The sequence below is a fragment of the Lissotriton vulgaris genome, chromosome 3_1, assembly GCF_964263255.1.
Source record: "Lissotriton vulgaris chromosome 3_1, aLisVul1.2, whole genome shotgun sequence".
Classification (NCBI taxonomy): Eukaryota; Metazoa; Chordata; class Amphibia; order Caudata; family Salamandridae; genus Lissotriton; species Lissotriton vulgaris.
This window is the reverse complement of record NC_141689.1, coordinates 1,250,644,791-1,250,664,216: the sequence shown is the minus strand read 5'-3', so window position 1 is coordinate 1,250,664,216 and position 19,426 is coordinate 1,250,644,791. Positions and strand designations below refer to the sequence as shown.

At 44.7% G+C, this 19,426-nt stretch overlaps 1 protein-coding gene across 5 annotated transcripts in view; it reads left to right on the top strand.

Annotated features, from left to right (window-relative positions):
- SLC4A4 (solute carrier family 4 member 4) overlaps positions 1-19,426 on the top strand; it is a 710,971-nt gene that overhangs the window by 673,758 nt on the left and 17,787 nt on the right. For all 5 annotated transcript variants that reach the window (XM_086961758.1, XM_086961762.1, XM_086961760.1 and 2 more), the window contains 5 exons: positions 4,261-4,439; positions 6,847-6,919; positions 10,611-10,679; positions 16,384-16,557; positions 16,811-16,972. In XM_086961758.1, the coding sequence (XP_086817884.1) occupies positions 4,261-4,439; positions 6,847-6,919; positions 10,611-10,679; positions 16,384-16,557; positions 16,811-16,972 (657 nt within the window). The remainder of the gene's footprint in view (positions 1-4,260; positions 4,440-6,846; positions 6,920-10,610; positions 10,680-16,383; positions 16,558-16,810; positions 16,973-19,426) is intronic.

The following is a 19,426-nucleotide window of genomic DNA, read 5'->3' as shown; positions in this document are numbered from 1 at the left end:
AAGGGAAATAGCTGTGGCCTGGGGGAGCAAGCGTATTCCTACTGTCAAGGTATGGTTAAATAGCCTGATTTACTGCAACAGTAACAGTGACTTGTTTTCCTCTACATTGCCGGCAACCTCCTGACCCAGGGACATATGGGGCCCCCTAAAAACCTATTTGCTAGAACTTGGCCAGCCCTCTTCACCACAAAATCTATCTGGGATAGTCCCCACTGGGGTGGCTTGTGGTTTTACATGTCATATTATAGTGCGTCTGATCAGCTATTCACCCATAGGTGAAATGTATATTGCATTGAAACAGAGGACCCGCTGATTATGGAATTGATGTTCAATTTTGGCTCTGTTCATGTTCTTTTTTTTTCTTCAAAGTATTGCAATGGGAATATGTATCTGATGATTGTTATTGTTTGAAATGGTAAATAAAGTAAAAGAAAAGTGGTACTATGGGTAGCCAGAGCCTGTTAAATGCTACTAGTGGGCTGCAGCACATATTGTGCCAACCACTTTAGTATTGTAAACATATCTCAGGCCTCCATTGCAGCCTATATGTGCAGTTTAAATCGCCATTTTGACCTGGCAAAATAAACCTTTTGCCAGGCCTAGACCTTCCTTTTTAATACATATAAGTCACTCCTAGGGTAGTCCTAAATAGTCCATTGGGTAGGGTGCAGTGTATTTAAAAGATTGGGCATGTACTTTTAACTTTTACATGCCCCGGTTGTGAAAAACTCTTACATTTGTTTTCTATAGTGCAAGGTCTGCCTCTCTCATAGGATAATATTGAGTTACCTTATTACATTTATTAAGTGATAACTTTCAAATGGGAGCAGGTAGGATTAACAATTATGTCTCTAAAGAACTGAAATTTAAAACTCTCTTTAATGGTAAAGTCAGATTTTAAGTCGCAGTTCAGAAAATGCCACTTTAAGAAAGTTGGCATTTTCTTGTCACAGCCATTTGGTGCCTGCCATCTGTATTCTAGGTCACATGACTAGGTGTAGCTGGCAGTTGGTCTTTGTGTATCGCTCTCAGACAGTGAGACAAGGTGGTTATAGGTGTTGGCAGGATGGGCCATCTCTTACTTGATAGGGGGGCGGAGCTGTGACCCACCACACTTGCACATCACAAAGCCTGTGCCTCAGCACACTCACAAAGGGTTTCACACTAGTCTTTTGTACCCCCAGCCAAGCCGAGGCCAGTGCAGGAAGAAAGGAAATTCCAAACACTTCTGGGTGGGTCCAGAACCTTTTGCTACTTCAAATGTTGCCCAAATTATAAATATTGGATCCTCAGACCCAACTTTTCAGTACACCTCTGAACCTATGGAAAACTCAGAAGGACTGCTGTGCTGCTGCAAGAAGGACTGCTACTATGTTGACCTGTTGCTTTGCTGCCTCAGTGAAGAGGACTGGACCTGTATCTTGAACACAACACCACAAGGGTTAATTGGCTGGCCTCCTGATCAGAGCCGCAGGAACAGAAAACACTCTAACCACTTTGAACCAGCACCTGGACTCTGTCTTTTCTGAGTCGTGTCCCCCAAGTGGTGCCACCCCAGTCCTGGACCCTTGGAAGTGGGCCTGAAAGTACCCTGCAAGCCCAACTGTAGTCTTTTGTAGCAGAACCGATGCAGCGCAATGCATCGCTTTACAGCCCTGCACTGGAACGGCCTCTGCTCACCTCATCCCCAAAGCAGTATTTTGAATTGTAAGCCTCCATCGATGAGATCCTTGATGACGCAGAGCCTCGCATTGCAAGTCTTGTTGATGGCTTAATCGGAACCGCTGCTTCATTTGACGCAGACCTCACACCGTCACCTGCAGTTGATCTGAAACGCCACTGCATGACGTACACTCACTGTGGGATATGGCAACTCTCCGCAACTAGGATTTAAAGTACTTTGTTCAGCAGGCCTAACTTGGACCCTATATCCAGCCCACGCTTCATTGACGTCGGCCTGACATTGTGATTTTGTCCTGGTCTGGCGCAACCAGATAACCACAGTTGGATCTTTGTGCTTCTAGGTACTGTTTTTACTTATAGTTGGATTTTTGTAGTTTTGGGTCTCAAATAAATACTAAATTGTACTCTGTTTTTCTAAATTGGTGTTAAGAGTTTTCTGAAGTTGTTTCCAGTTTATTACTGTTTGAAGTGATGCATAAATACTTTACACGTTGCCTCCAAGTTAAGCCTGACTGTTTTGTGCCAGGCTACCAGAGGGTTAAGCACAGGTTCCTTTGGGGTTTGCTTTTGTTCCACTGTGGCCAGTATAGTGGTTGCTGCTTGAGTATGCCACCCCACCCCCACCACCCAACCAGTAGCCCAACAATCTGGTACTAGTTTTTACGTTTTGTATTATGCTTTCAAGAATGCTACATGCCAACTTTATAGTTTAATGCTGCAACTGCAGTTATTAAACTATGCCCTGCTTCTATACATTAGGTATTTTCTCTAGGCATGGGCGGATTTTGCGGATTGGCAATCCGCGAATTTGCGGATTTGCGAATTTGCGGATTGCGAAAATCCGCAAAATCCGCGAATCCTCGCAGATTTTTTATTTTTTTTGTGTTCGCGCGGGTTTCTGCAAGTTCGCAAGGGTTTTGTACAATTTCGCAAATTGCGAAATTGTACAAAACGCTCGCGAACTTGCAGAAACCTGTGCGAATACAATGTGCCTGCTCATGTATGTACCTCTTGTGTGTATAAAAGGTCAGAGAAAGATCAGCTCAGCAGATGAAGAGAAAGAAGCTCCTGGTCACAGGAACAGCACGGGTATTGCTCTCTTGAAAGTCAAGGATGCACAGTCTATCCAGCATCACAGCTGATTTTCCACGGTAGATTTGGGAAGAAGGCACACCTGTCCAGCCTCGACGACGCTCACGATTGTTTTTGGGCTAATGAATGAGTCACTGAATTTGAGCATCAACTAGTTTGAGCCACCATGTGTGTGTTACTATGCAATGGCCCCGAAGGGCGCAGGGGTCCCTTGAATGAGCTGTAACTATTTTACAAAGGCGCCAGCAAGCTGCCAGCGCCGTTGTAAAATAGTTACAAAGTTAGCTTGCACAGGAAGCACTTAGATAAAATAAAGCAGCACCTTCTTCGTTTTATCTAGTGGTTCCTGTGCAAGCTAACTTTGTAACTATTTTACAACGGCGCTGGCAGCTTGCTGGCGCCATTGTAAAATAGTTACATGAGTGGGGGTTCAACTTTTGAAGCCGTTACGTCCGCGTTTTTTTTTTTTGCGGATTTTGCGGGAAATCCGCAAAATTCGCGGATTGCGGATTTCCCCAAAATCCGCGGGCGTAACGGATTTCCCGCTCATGCCTAATTTTCTCATAAATAGCTTTAAATATTATGTGGGTCACTATGTATAATGAATCAGGTATATCTTCCTGATCTTTAATCACCAATACAGGGCAAATTTATATTTGTGTTATACAATACAGTGGTGTTTTTAAGTCTGGCTAGTCAGAACAGATGTCACTATACCTTATGTGAGCAACAGAAAATTCGTTTTTAGAGCTTTTATTATCGAGAGGGCAATGCTGTGGCCAAATGTTGTTTCCGGTGAGTAGGTGAGATTTTGATGGACAGTAGTGCCTTTCTGCTGAAAAGAATGTTTGCTTTGCATGTTTTTTTCTTGTCAGAAAGCTCATGCTCACTACCTCAGAACTGAGTTGGCTATGGCGACAAGACAATGATCAATAACGTAGGCCCGATCTGTTTATTATAAAACATTATGACAAAGGCAGTAGGCATGAATTATTTATTGTGAAAAGCATATATTAAAGCGAATAGCCCTATACAAGTGCATTGTCATTACATTGTGCTAACGCTGGCAGACAGGTATTTACCACATGGAATCTCAAAGATTACTATAGTAGCCCAGGATTTTGGTATTAGTTACCCTTTGTGACAAACCCTTAGAGTAGAGATTTGCACCCTGATACTCCTATGAGGGGTTGAATATGGTTTACCAACTGTAGTTTGTGAACATTTGTCATTTTGACAATAATATATACATTAGATACCTGATCCTCTTGGAGCAGTTGACAGTTGAATAAGGAAAGTTAGTTGGATAATGTTGTATGCTTTTGGCAGAACACCCATGGCTTAGGCTCACATAAAGTCTCCAGATATACAGAGATTACTAGTCTGTGATGCAAACAATTTCTGGATCAAGAAGACACATTTTTGTTGCTGAAGCTTGGCTCGCCCTCATGACTCCTCTTTACTGGTTCTTGTTGTCCTTTATAGAAAGGTGCCGGCTATCACCTGGACCTCTTCTGGGTGGCGATCCTCATGGTGGTGTGCTCCTTCATGGGTCTGCCCTGGTATGTAGCTGCTACTGTGATCTCCATCGCACACATTGACAGCTTGAAGATGGAGACCGAGACCTCCGCGCCCGGAGAGCAGCCCAAGTTTTTGGGAGTGAGGTACGTAAAGAGACCCAAAAAGAATGAGCTTGATGTTCTTCTGTAAATAAAGCACAATACTGTTTTCTCAGTATTAAACTTGCTGATGAACCCAGGGCATACTTTAAAAATGCTCCCAAAATTGTCAATATCCTCCTATCCTCAGACACTCTCTTCTTCATTCTCTTTCGTTTATGTTGTGCTATGGGATGGTGGATCCTAAGAAGCAGTTGTTCCTTTTTTCTGTTCATTTTCTTTAGACTATCAGCAAATATCTAAAATGCAAGTAACATCTGAAACAACTAAAATTACAGGATTCATGTTTGAAATCTGGGTCAGAGGGTCCCATGGCAGTCAGGGGGTACAGGACCCCAAATGTAGCAACTAGGGACTTTCACTCTTGAGACTTACTACAGTAAGGGCTCCGGGACAGCACCGGGCAGTTTGGCTCATTTTTTGTACCCTTTGGACACTGTGGTGTTATAGGAAGGGCTGCAGATGCTTGTACTGCTGCTTCTAATATGGACAAATAGTGGCATAACATAGGCCCCAGTGGTACTGGGGGCCCCCTCAGCACAGTACCCTGGCCTGTGAGCAGCTCCTGACTGACTCCGGAGAGGGGTACTCCGTGTACTTTGAAAGGGGGACCCTTCAAGTTTCTTTACGCCACTGCGGACACACACTTTCGCCTGCCTCAATCTCCCAGATGCATTCCCGACTTTGTATGGGGCTGTGACCCTCTATAAATGAGAAAGAACTTTGCCTCTGTGCCCGTGCCGTATTACGAATGAGGGTGCAGAGGCAAAGGAGCTGTCATGAGGCGCACTGATGTGCTCCACATAGTGTTATCGCAGTCAGTGTGTCCCCTGAGGGCACTGCTTAAACCTCTGCGCACCAAGATATCCTGCTGCAGGGAGATGCAGTTCCTCACTGCCAGGGCCGGACTGGGAACCAGAACCGGCCCTGGCAAAGTGCTCGGCCGGCCCCCTCCTCCCCACCCCCCCTCCGGGAGGAGGGGGAGGTGTGACCGCGCTCTGTGCCAGGGCCGGTTTTCGGCCATTTTTGTTACAGGGCCGTTTTTGCAGCATAACGGCCCTGTAACAAAAACGGCCCCCAGGGGGCCAAAACCGGCCCCCAACCATGCGGCCCACTGGGGATTGCCCGGTGCCCGCAACGGCCAGTCCGGGCCTGCTCACTGCATTCATCTGCAGGGGAATCTCTGCCCCCTTTCAAATGCAGGCCTCTGGCTTCCTGCAAAATGAAAGGCTGAGCGGCAGCTTCAAACAGCTGCTCCATCTTTCACTAATGCACTGCCCCCATTGAATGCACAAATTCTCAGCTGTGCAGACGACAGCACATTTACTTTAATAGGGTGCAGACGGCAGTGAATCAGTCTGCAGTGGGTGCAGCCAGTTCACAACAAACAGGGACAGTGCTTTCTATTCCTAATACAGACTCCTGTGTTCTGGGACGCCTGGACTGTTCCAACACCAGAACTTGTTTCCCAGACTTTCCCATTCTCTGATGTATTTTTCAATGGGATTTTGTTAATAATCCTAAAATTATATACACTATAAAAATGAACTTAAATTGCCTGATGGTTAAATATAATATGGAAGAGTCTAATTTCAGTAAACATTTTTCACACCAAATAAACTTCACCTGCAAAAGGTTGAATTTGCGGTGGAAATTTGCAAGTCTGCACACCCACCCTGGAAGCACAACATTTTGCAGGTGAAGAGGAAAAGAAAAGAATTAGAAGTGCTACACACATAACTGAAACACTTCCTCCTACTGATTGTTTGCCAAGCAAGGACTCTTTAGAGTTATGTAAGTGTGGATAAAGAGACGATCAATGGAAAGTGTTTCTATTCCAGTCTATCACCAGCACTACAGTGAGTGTTTTGTTCATCTGTGTTTAGTTACAAAAAAACACAAGGTCAGTGGCCTGACATTTTGCTTCACAGCCCAGAACCGGAACCGCAGAATGTCTTGGTTGTCGAGTACCTACTCTGTCTAGTCCTGATTCCCCAACGTGCCTCTATTTTGCCTAGTCTACACTAACTGCCCCTTTGTCTCACTCTTGTGGGCTCTTATTCACACCTGCTTTTTCCATTTGTCAATTAATTCCATTCCTTTTCCTCCTCCTGTTTATCCCCTTTTTTGCCTTTCTCTCTTCCACTCTGAGTCAATATCTAATGACCAGAAATATGTCTAATGTCCCTCACTTGCACCCACCGGCACAAATTAAGCACTGTTGTTTTTACTACTGGCCACATCCGACAAAGTGATCTGTTTCAAGGTGAGTACAGTTGAAAACCCAGTTTATTCATGGTTCACTCACTTCCTCTGGGATTTGAGGTAGAATGTGACTCAAGACATCGGTAGACGTTTTAACATAGATAATAACAGTGTGATTTGTTTTCAGGGAACAAAGAGTGACGGGGACCGTGGTCTTCCTCCTTACCGGTGTGTCTGTCTTTATGGCGCCTATTCTGAAGGTAAATATTGAAAGTAGTTCAATCATTGCACAAGAACCAGTGGGGTTTGCATACAGTATACAGTATTCATATGTGCAGTGGGTGTGCTCCTGGCAGACATCCTTTTCACAAATTAATATCTCTACAACAGCCACTATTTTAATATACAATGCATACTGAAGAGCTCGGTATGAATGGCTTATCAGTTACTAGATCAATTACTACATGTATTTCCACATATATAGAAGGCTTCCTGTTTTCCATTTTTACAGATAAGTGCAGACAGGAAACTGTCTACTTCCCTGCCTGTTTATAATTTTTAACTGTGTGGAAAAAAATAGAATTTTTTTTTTCTTTGGATTTATTGTCTATTCTGCCAGTCCAATTACTGTACAAGCTGACACACAAAAGGGGGGGGGGGGCATGTCTACTAAGCATTTTGACTGCTGCAAATGCTCCAATTTGACATATACAGCCAAAATAATATTTTTTCTTGTGTACTAATCCCTTTTTAGAAGCCATAAAAGGTTTTTTTCCGATTCCAAAAAATGGGATTGCGAATGGATACACATTTGTTATGTGGAGGGCCGTGATGTAGGCGTTCCTTCCAAAAACCAAGTCATTATCTAATATATTAGCATTTTCATTCTGAAATCCGGCCCCATAACATTGAGATTTTACAAGCACCTCACAGGAGGTAGTAATTCATTCGTAAAAATTAAGGGGTTCCCTTGTAATCCAGGCGCGCAACTCCCATTGGACTCAAAGGGCTTCAGGCCCCCCTCCCCCCCCCCTTTTGTGTGTGGCAGCCCGGGATGAGACAGCTTACCGGGCACACACACAGCCGCACCCGAGCACTTCACAGGTCTTTAAAAGACCATTTGCATGTTAATGAGGTCTTGCTGTTGTTTCACCCCTTCTAAGAGCCCCTGCAGCTCCACTCTGCATGTTGCTTAACCCCTTAAGTGCTGCCGTCGGCCAACGGTCGTCGCGAGCTCTACCTTGCCAGTGCTGCGCACGACCGTTGGCCGACGGGTCAGCATTCGTTCTTCGAGCGTTCAGCACTGGGCGCTGAACGTGCGACGCTCTTATGAGGCTAAAGATTCGGCCCCACTAAAAAAAATTCTTAGCCCCCTCACCCCCTGAAATTTGGCTCTAGTTGTGCCTCTGTTTTAATCCCTTACCCTTTTTGAATATACATTTTATTTTTTAAGAGTAGGCAGTAGGCCTCTCCCAACTTTAAAATAAGACAAAAAATAAATAAACTTTTCTTTTAAATTCAGTCCCATTTTCTTTAAGAAAAATGGACAACATTTAGAAAAATAAGTTTTTTTAATTAAAATATGATGAAAATCATGGTGACCTGCTGATCCGAGAAGGCCACCTTCCCTGTGATGGCCTCCAGTTGTAGTGTATACCAACTGGAAACTAAGGGGGAAAGATTACCACAAATCTGATACAACTCAATGAGACAATAAATTATCACTGAGTATGAATTATTTAATCCAAATCATTTAATGTATTGTAAAATACCAACACTTTTGTATTCATTTCACCAACATTAATTCATATATACAGGTATGGGTTAAAGGGTCAGGTGATATTTGTACTGTCAAGCCAGACCAAAAAATCTGTGTAGGTTAATGATTGCCCTCCACCCATCTGTGTTGCTGCCAGAGAAAAACAGCATACATTATCTAGTTGACTAATACAATGTAATAGCATTCAAATGTCACCTCTGTGTCCCTGGAAGTTTAAGCTTAGGCAGTTAGATGCATAAACAAAATGATCACAGCTATGTGGAGGGCAAGCAGTCCATGTGTGAAAGCACACAACTTCCATCAAAGCATGTACCTCTGGTTCCCAAAATGTGGGCGGAGCCAAAGACTCTCTCTAGTGATGCTCATATAATTGTCTAATGAGCCAGACCATAAACAAGTATTGGCAATGCCAATAGGTTTAGCTTTAAATTAATGTTGTATGGTAACGTGAATCATTACAAGTTAATAGCATGTGTATTTGTGTGGAAGCAAACAAGTGTAGAATAATATTGGTGTAGGTTAAAAGGGCAGGCGACAGTTGCACTGTTAAGCCAGACCAAAACTCTATGTAGGTTAATGGCTCACCTCCTCACAGCTGTGCTTCTTCCAGAGAAAGGCAAACACCATTAATTATCTAGTTACCTAACATACTTTTACTGCATCGCAATGTCATGTGTGTGCCCCTGAAATTCAAGCTCAGGCAGCTGAATAAAAAAAATGTAATCACAGCTGGTGGAGTAAAAGCACATTATTCGCGGAAGCACAATCAAAACATACTCCTGGCTCGCAACATGTAGGCGAAGGTGCTCGCATAATTGTCCTGCGTCAGCTGTGCTGTCAAGTCAGACCATAAAAAGATGTATTGAGACATACGTTTAAGGGACAGCGTTTGGTTGCCACCTTGTGGTAGCTTGCTATCACTGCACCTAACTATGATTGTATTGTACTGCTGTTACGTATTCAGTTCAGTAAACCCAGAAGACTTTTACGCAAACCCTTAAGATCAAACAACAAATGATATAGCATGAAACCGTGCGACGAAAGCGAAGACTAGTTCTCTCAAAATAAAACGACAGATCGCCTTCTGTACTATTTCCATATGTATGTTTTAGTACAGAGGTGTACACGTTGGAAAATCGAAACTTACCGGTCACTGATTAAAACCAGTGAAGTGGCAAATGGCTGTCAAGTTTGCTTTTTAAATCACACACACGTAGCTTGCATAATCATGTTACCAGCTGTGTCGTGTCCGTGCATTGAGCCTTCACGGTTGATTAAACCAAGGCATGGAAAGGTGACGTCTCTGTTTCAAGGTCATGTCGTGTAATATTGTACTGTTCAGCTTATTAGAAGTGTTTACATTTAATTGTTGAGTAGGCACTTCTCACAAACAAGCAGGTACTCCGGTACTGAGTACCTGCACTTCTATGTTTCCATTTTATGCACTTGCCCTCCTTCTTTTGCACATCTGTGAAACTGCGCACAGGATGAAACCAAGCATAAATCATGTGTGGGGGGGCATCAAAAGGAACAGACAAGTCACCCAAATGTGTGTCTACTCCAGTGAGTGGTAGTACACGCTATCAGGGGCGAACTAGGAAGCAAAAGCAGACCTGGCAAAAGCTTTCACAGCAGTCCCACTCCCTCTTACACCCTTTCTCTTTCCTTCTGCTCTCTTTTCCTTACCTCCATCTTTCTTTCTTCACTCCCTTCTTCTCTCAGCTGTCTCTGTTTTGCTCCTCCTGTGCTTGCTGCTATGAACCGCTTGGAGCTGGAGAAAATGATAGAGGCACCAGCAGCAACTGTAGCCCCCCACTCCTTTCAGCTTTGGGAAATACCCAATGAGATATGTGGCACATCTGGCCCCAAACTTTACTTTACTGTGCTCTAGAAGAGTGCCAGTGTGCTCTGAGCTCAAACTATTCAGGCACGATTTCAAATGATCACCAAGACAGGGGTTGAGATAGTAACACATCAGAAAGGAGCCTAATCTAATTCTGATCTGACTCTGCTCTCTCCAACTGAGCATTAGGCGGTGCACAGCACTTCATAAAATATGAAATACATTTCATAGGTTTCATTTATGCATGTCTGTTGAGAACGTTCAGTTTTGGGCGAATGGTCCTTTGTGCCACTAATAACCTTTCTCTCCACTCTGTTCCCCATTTCAGTTCATTCCAATGCCGGTACTGTATGGAGTCTTCCTGTACATGGGTGTCGCCTCTCTGAATGGAGTCCAGGTGAGTTGCCATGGCAACGCAGCGCCTTGTGTCCGTCGTTCAGGTCCTCACAGGTGTCCTCAGGGTGAACCAACATAATCATTAACCGTTGCTCCTTTTTTTCCCTTCCTTGTTCACATTCTTTCACCTCCCCCACACGCCTGATTTCCGCATTATCGATTGGTGGCGAGGTTAGCCGGTGTTTACAAACAGTATCACACCCGCGTTATCTTCTACTTGGGGGTAGAAGTCATTCGGCACGAAATCGGGCACTTAGAAGGCTTTGAAGCCGCGGTGGAAGCAAACACTGCCAATTGCTTAAGTGTGTTCTTGGAAGTTGGACTCTCCCATCCGAACCACGCGCTGACGGCTGATTATGAAAATGTTGGACCCTCCCATTCGAAGTCACTCGGTGACGTTGCGGGTTATGAAAACAACATGCGCTGACGTAGGCCGCACATTGGCCTCTTTCCTGGAATTCGAGGCCCCGATGTCACTGAGGGCCGTGTGAAGGAATGTAATGGGCATAAAGGCGAATGGTTTGTTTCTGGCACTTTCCTTTATTGAGCACAGCCATGTACCCTTGTGTGTTGCGACAGGAGGTCAAGGGTAGACAAGTCCCTTTACCATTGCACTTGGAGAAGCCAGGAAGCCTCCGGTTGCTATTCCGAGTCCCGTTGTAATCTTCTTGATTCAAAACACAATTACAGATCATGCAGGAAGAGACACAGCTCAGGTCATTTCACTCTTTTGCTTTTTACCTTGAAAAATCCTAGTGAAATGCAAAGAAAGGAAACAGCTTGGAAAAAAAGCAAAGCACTGGGGAATCTGTGCTCAAAAGCTCACAATGATTCAGTAAACCCGCACTAGGTAAGTACCACAATAGGCTCTATTGGATGAGGAATTTCCAAACACAAAAACGCAGCCCTGTACTCTCGCTGCAAAATTCTGCGGGCCTCATTTATGAGGCTCTGCTTCCCTTTTACGCCGCCGGTGCGTCACTTTTTGTGACGCACCAGTGGCGTAACATTTTTTCCTAGTTGCACCATATTTACAAAGTGACGCATCTAGGTAGATGCATCACTTTTTAAACCCCTGCGCTACATTATACCTACGCCAGGTATAATGTATGCAGGGGGGGGGGCGTTCTGACGCAAGAAAGGGTCATAGAAGTGACGCAGTGAAATCTATAAGATTTCACTGCACCACTTCTAGGACACAAATGCGTTAATTTCTTACGCCTGCTTCACAGCAGGCGTAAGACTGACGCAGGCAAGCCCCATGTGAAAGGACACATTGCTGGAGTTGCGTTGCTTTTGTGACACACTCCAGCAATGCGTCACTTTTGCGCCATACAGATACGTCAGAAATACTGCTGTATCTGTAACTCCTTGCGCCATGATACGTCATACTGTAAATATGACGCATCATTGGTATCGCAAGGAGGGCGCAGTGAAAAGTGACGCATCACTGTTTTCACGCAGCGATGCGTCACTTTTCATAAATGAGGCCCTGCGTTTTTATTTGAATAACTGAAAGCAAAGGTGTGCAGCATTGATCCTTGAGGGTCAGAACCCTTCCACAATGCGAGAACAACCTCTTTTTGTGTAAATATTTCCCACCTAGTTTCAGTGGCGTGATTCTCAAAGACATTGGTGAATCTGCAACTGCAGGCCAGCTCCTTCGCTTAGCTGCAGATTCATAAATGATGCAAATTCGCAAAGTTTCCAAGAGCATACTTGGAAGCCCACAGTAGTCCCAGGTCTCCAGGAGTGCTCCTAATAAAGGTTTGAAATCCGAATGCGACCAGGCAGAGGCATTTCTGCCTGCATAATTGTACATGGTGTACTTGTTATACATTTATGCAGTTACACTTTGTTTTTCCCTAGGGCGAAACTTTTTTCCCATGGAAACCCACCAGTGTTAAGGGAGTTCTGTTTCTATCCCTGCACTCAGGGCACAAGTCCTAAAAAAAGAAGTGGAGGGACGATAACGTCACAACCGGAAGTGACGTCACGAAAGGTGGCTTGCGCCATCAGACTCATTGCCTCCCCTCACTCACCCCTTAGCAAGTGGAGCCACACATTCACTCTTTGGCCTCCCTTCGGCGAGATCTCACCCCAGAGAGGCCAAAGAGTGAATGTATGGCTCCATTTGCTCCAGTTATCGCGCTCCCAGTAAAATATGTGGGGGACGCCGTCCACCCGCGTGGTACCCCGACTCGAGCCCTGCCTGCACTGCAATGGGATTTACTCATGCCATTGATAGGATTAAATCTCCAATCATTTCCAGGGTAGAATTGGTCAAAAAGAAGTTTGTAAAGGCCACAAACTCCGACGTTTGTGGCAATTGCTGAACATTTCCATGGCATGCCAATCTCGAAATGCTCACCCACCACCTCTGGAGTGGTCGTACGATAGGACACCATCGTCAGATAATATTCTCCCTGAGTAGATGCATTTATTATATTGTGCCTGAGTAAAGGAATTTACAAGTGCAAGTTCACCTTTTACGAATTGCTTGCAATCGCAAATCAAAGCAGTTGAATGTGCAAGCTGCACTTACAAGCTTAATTCGTTCTGTTAATTGGGCCCATTGATCGTACATGAGATGACATGAACATCTGGGAGTGATCCCGCCCTTTGAATAGCCTTCAATGCCTTTGTCAAACATGGAGTGGCCTGTGAGCTGTCCGAGCCAGATGGAAGTAACAGGTAGGGCTCTTCAGGAGACCTGCAGCTGACTGTGTTCTGTGACTTTAATTGCTGCTCCAGGCTAATTTGCTTCTGCCAAGTGTGACGATAAATCCCAACTCACAAAAAGATATGCAGAACTCTTTATTTTTGGGTATTTGTGGGAGTGACTGGCGAAATTCGCTCTAGCAGAATTATTCATAAATACTGCTAAATTGCTCTTTATTATGTGTAATTGTGTGAGAAGTATAATCCTGCATTTAGCGCTATTTTCTTAGGGCAAAATCCACCCTTGCAACCAAAATGGGCAGAGAATGCATTTTGCATTAAGAAAATGGCACTAACTGCTACAGGACACGAACAGCAGTAGCCAGCAGCTGCTCACTAACTCTGTTTCTTGTTCCTGTGCTCCAGCTGTAGGAGTTTTACCCCAGCTTACTCCTAATTACTCAAACTGGCATAATCACGTAATTTTGGCAATCTCAAGAGTAATGCGTGATTACTGAAGTTACTCGGATTACTCTGGCGTAATTAAAATTTCTCCCAGGCTTAATTTTGAGAATTTGCGTAATCATGTGAGCCTATGCCTGGAAATATAAGTGAATCTTAGCATTACATGCATACACCTCAGTCACTATGCGTACTTCAGGAGGTTATGTGCATGGGGTTTACTCCACTGGTTTATACTCTGGAAAGTTATGAAAGCACAGATTTCTTTCTTTTTATAACAATATGCCATAGAGAAGCCACACTCTAAATCCACAGATTATGTGAGCCATAGAAATCCCCCCAAGGGGTCTCTCTGCTTTGATTTTTGACTTCAGACATCCTGAGACGAACAGGTAAATTCACTACCGCTTGATCTTAAAATCCTTAAAAACGTATTAAAATGGCGCACCATGAGGCATGGCCTTTCATTTTCCGAAGGGTGCTATTGGATAGATATCTCTGGCTCTTTTTGAAAACACACAGATCAGTGGCTCATAAAATTACAGTTGCTTTCTAGTGAACATAAAGCCCAGTGGTTTACAATGTACTACATTCCAATCGAAAAGGAGGTTTACATTTTTTCTAGTCTCTTAGTAACTAAAAAGTTCATTTAACCCTGGTGAATGGCCTGTCTTCCTGCCAGGTTAGTAAAATGTGATGGCATCAGCTCGCCCGGCAGATGACTACCCTCCAAATTTGGAGATCCCTGCCAAGCAGACAGTGATCTCTGTACCTTCAGTGGAGCCACTAGTGTAGGTATTACAATGATGACACTGAACCTTATTGTGCAATGCTGTGTTTGTAGCTCTCATGACAATTCAAGTGACAAACTCCTAAAGTAGGAGTTTTTTTACTTGAAAACAAAAAATGGCCTTAATGGACAAAGAATGTTCTTCCTGCCCTGAGGGCCATTAATTGATATCCTTGTCTTGGGCAGCATCCTTTGGATCACGGTCAGTGGAAGAGAAACCTAATGACAATTGCAGGGGCAGCTCCTCCTCACGAGCATCCCCCGTCTGCTGTAGTGTAGCAAGCACACACAAATAAATTAAATGGCATGGCAATGCCATTTTATTGCCATGCCATTTTATTTTTTACCAGCTCATGCAAATGTGAGGGCAGGGCTGAAACCTGCATTGTAGGATTGCAGCTGCCTCTGAGGTGCACATGTTGGGTTGGTTTACTTTCTTGCTACGGCTAGCCCGACATGGGCACTGGAGACCCAGCAATTCCCTGGCTGTGAAGCAGCCAGCAGATTGCTGGTACATACCCACAGCTTCAAAATGAGCGTTGGGTTAGACTGCTCCCACCAATCCTGGAGCTGCTCTCTGCATGAGAGCAGCTCCAGGATTGGTTGGATTTGCATTCCACGAGCAAGAAGGAAGTCCTTCTCTTTCCTGCTCATGCACGCGATCAGGGATAGAAGTACTGTACTGGCGAGAGCAGTACTGGTGAGTTTGGGGCCATCGTGGACAATTGCCCGGCCTTAAATGGGGTTGGATGACCGCCAGTATGAATTGATGTCCTTGGGACGGACAGGACATCGGGTAGGAAGTTTCATTGGCCGAGCCTCCACCTACAGAAGCCTTTCAGTTACTCCACCTCTCAATAGGGCATGGGAACTGCGAGCTTATCAGTTTGGGAGCACTGCCAGTTTGTGGCAGAGCTCCTTCTTAGCCAAACTCTAATTTACCCCCTAAATCTCTACAAACCATTGCATATGATAATACAGGTTTTTTGTTACCTCCAAAAGCTTTCTGGCTTTGTTGAGTAGCATTGAAAAACATATATTTTCACATAGACTTTTCAAATTCTGATTTTCTCTGTGGCCTGGAAGAGTCTCCTGGATGTTAATTAAGAATATTGTTGTTGGAACTTCACACTCCTGATCCCAGCCGGTCCATGTTTATCCTTTTGACTAATCTCAGCTCTTTCTCCTCACCCACACTATTGAATTTTTGAAGTGGTTCCCATTCAGTGTAATCCATCAGTTTCACAGCAGCAATTCCAAATGAAGATTGATCCAGTCTGAAAGCCTACACTGCACTGTAGCTTTTCATGGAATGAAACTGACCTGTTATTCCCTTTTAATGAGGACATGCACCCTGAGAGAGACTATTACTTGGGTCATCCAGCTCTCCAGCACTTATCTGAGCTCATAGCTGATCAGAAATTGATTTGAATTATTTTGCGAGTTATCTTCCTTTCCTCAATGTATGAGGCTTTAGTCTCCACACAGACTCCTTTGAATTTTTCTCTGAGGCATGCTTGCATGATTTATAAAACTGCACGTCTCTGGTCACAGCACAAAACACCTTGGGGTATCAATGCCCAAAAAGGCATGTTACTACGTCCAGCCTTGCAAGTCGGACAACTGCTTCTCCTAAGATTGATATTAAATTTCCAGTGGGCAATGCATTTGATGATATGACTTTTTCAGTTATATACTACTCTCATTGTGTACGGACGACGTGTTGGTTGTCTTGACTCCTCAGCTCAAGTAAATGACATTAACTTTTCTTCTTCTTCTCCCCCACGCCAAGTTTATGGATCGTCTGAAGCTGCTTTTGATGCCTCCCAAGCACCAGCCGGATTTCATCTATCTGCGTCACGTCCCACTGCGTCGAGTGCACCTCTTCACGTTCCTCCAAGCAGTGTGTCTGGCCATGCTCTGGATCCTCAAGTCAACCGTGGCTGCTATAATATTCCCGGTGATGGTGCGTGAAAATAATTTCCTTAACTTCACTGTTTTTTCCATTAAATCACCAAGAGAATAATAAAATGATATGAGCAAAGGTCAATGACCCCTTGCCCACCCCTACATCCCAAATGGATCGCTTAATAAAATTATAGTAATACCTTTTATGTCAATATGTACATTAAATTAGCATACACATTGGGTAAGAGGTCCAATGCCATAAATGTGTGCATAATTGACTGTTGTCGCTGGCTACTATCTTCCCACTACAGATCCTGGCACTTGTGGCTGTCAGAAAGGCAATGGACTACTTCTTCTCCCAGCACGACCTCAGCTTCCTTGATGACGTCATTCCAGAAAAAGATAAGAAGAAAAAGGAGGACGAGAAGAAAAAGAAAAAGAAGAAGGGGAGCGTAGACAGCGACGTTGAAGATGTAAGCAAAGTTTGATTATTTCCAGCAACTCTTTAGTGCAGCGATAGGTTTTTAAAATGTTTTTTGATGAAGTCACAGAGCTCAGCCCAGCTTTGAAGCCAAGGAGGTACCAGGGGTGGGTACCTGAGTGTGTAGAGGAGGGCGCCAGAGGCAGGGCCGGACTGAGAACCAAAACCGGCCCTGGCAAAGTGCTCGGCCGGCCCCGTGGGGGTGCGACCGAGCTCTTTGGCGGGGCCGGTTTTCGGACGATTGTGTTACAGGGCCGATTTTGCAGCTATGATGCAAAAACGTCCCTGTAACAAAAACGGCCACCAGGGCCCAAAACCGGCCCCAACCCTTGCGGCTCAACGAGGGATTGCCCGGTGCCCACAACGGCCAGTCCGGGCTTGGCCAGAGGGTGGTAAACCAGAGCTAAACCGGCCACTCAACACCAACATCTTCAGCCATTTTGCAACATTTAAACTATTTCTAATATGGCTGCAGCCATGTCCCATGGATTGGAGGTTCATGATTCTTGTGATCAAAACCATTCTGCTAAGGCCTACAGTGCAACAGGTAGCCACGTGCAGGCTCCAGTTTTCAGGAAAAATGCATTCTGTTTGCTCCATGCGCGCTAGTGTTTTTTAAAAAATGCTACCGACAATAGAAAGCACTTCACAGGACTTCCTTTTGCAGGTGCAGACTAGTTGCAGCATTGCTTCGGTATTGTTTTGGGCTAGTCGAGCACCATTTTTAGGTTTAGCCTGGGCAGCGCAAGTGCTGTCTGAGAGGCCTGATGTATTCAGGTAGAGACTTAAAGCTCCACCCACTCTACACCCATATTTTTAATTGGCTTGTGTCATTGTCCACTGTAAACTGTGGCTGTTCACTGGTCATTAGGCTTAGTAGTCCCTCCTTAGTATCACCTTGTCTCATTTTGTAACCTCCCATGGTGACATCCCCGTGTTACTCTGTAGGCTTTAATTACAGCCTCCAGGCGCTATTCCCTCAAATAGCTTGTACAGCTCTCTCCTAATGCTTTAAAAAAAAATGTATAGCCTGGAACCCGAACGAATTTGCATTGTAATAGGTCTCGCATTTGCAAGAGATTAGCCGCTTAACCGCAGCGGCAATTCCGCCGCAGTGCGGCGGCTTTAATGAGTGGGCGGGTCCACGTCGGCCAACGGACGTGCGCAGCACTATGGAGGTAGTGCTCGCGACAGCCGTTGCCCGATGGGCGCATGGAAGGGGATATGCTATTCGCAGTGTAAATGACAATCCCTTTTTTTTATCTGTTTTAAAAACAACACATAGAAAAAAGGCATTGTCATTTACAATGCCAGTAGCTCAAACTCTCGTAAATGTGACACCTGTTGTATTGCAAATGCTTGTTAATTTGTGGCTCTGGTATCACAATTAAGTGGGTTGTCAAAAGAAAACTGCTCGCTTATTAAGTGCAAACTTTCAGCATGGCTATTGACAGGCTCATGGCAGCAAAGGTTTGGAAGAAAGCATCATCACCCAGATCTACTTAACATTAGTGCAGGCGCTTGTGTGACACAAAGTGGAGCAATGATAGCGCAAATCAGTTTCAGTGTACAAAAGGATTTGTCCCTAAAGGTTGTTGCACGCATCGTGTAGAACCAGATCCTTGATAACGTATGCAAAGGGGATGGATCCAAAAAAATACACAGATCATTGACCGATAAAAACCGCAATTGCTTACTAGTAAACAGCACAAACACTCTTAGGAGCAGAACAAACTCACCCAGGAACAGCACAAACACCCCAGGAACACTAAAAACACCCCTAGGACTAGGAACAGCACAAGCACCCCCAGGAACTGCACAGTCACCCCAAGGAACAGCATAAACACCCCAAGGAGCAGCACAAACATCCCTAGAAACAGCACAAACATACCTAGGAACAGCACAACTACCGCCAGGAACAGCACAAACATCTCTAGGAACAGCACAAACATCCCTAGGAACAGCACAAACACACCCACAAAAAGCACAAACACTCCTAGGAACTACACAAACACCCCCAGGAACAACACAAATACCCCCAGGAACTCTACAAACACCCCTAGGACTAGAAAAAGCACAAACACCCCCAGAAACTGCTCAAACACTCCCAGGAACAGCATAAACACCCACAGGAACAGCATAAACACCACCCGGAACAGCACAACCACCCTTAGGGACAGCACAACCACCCCCAGGAACAGCACAAAACATCTCTAGGAACAGCAAAACACACCCACAAACACTCCTAGGAACAACACAAACACCCCCAGGAACAGCAGAAACACTCTTAGGAACACCACAAATACCACCAGGAACAGCACAAACACTCCTGAGAATACCACAAACACCCCCAGGAACATCACAAACACCCCCGGGAACAGCAGAAACACTCCTAGGAACAGCACAAACACCGCCAGGAATAGCACAAACACCCCTAGGAACAGCA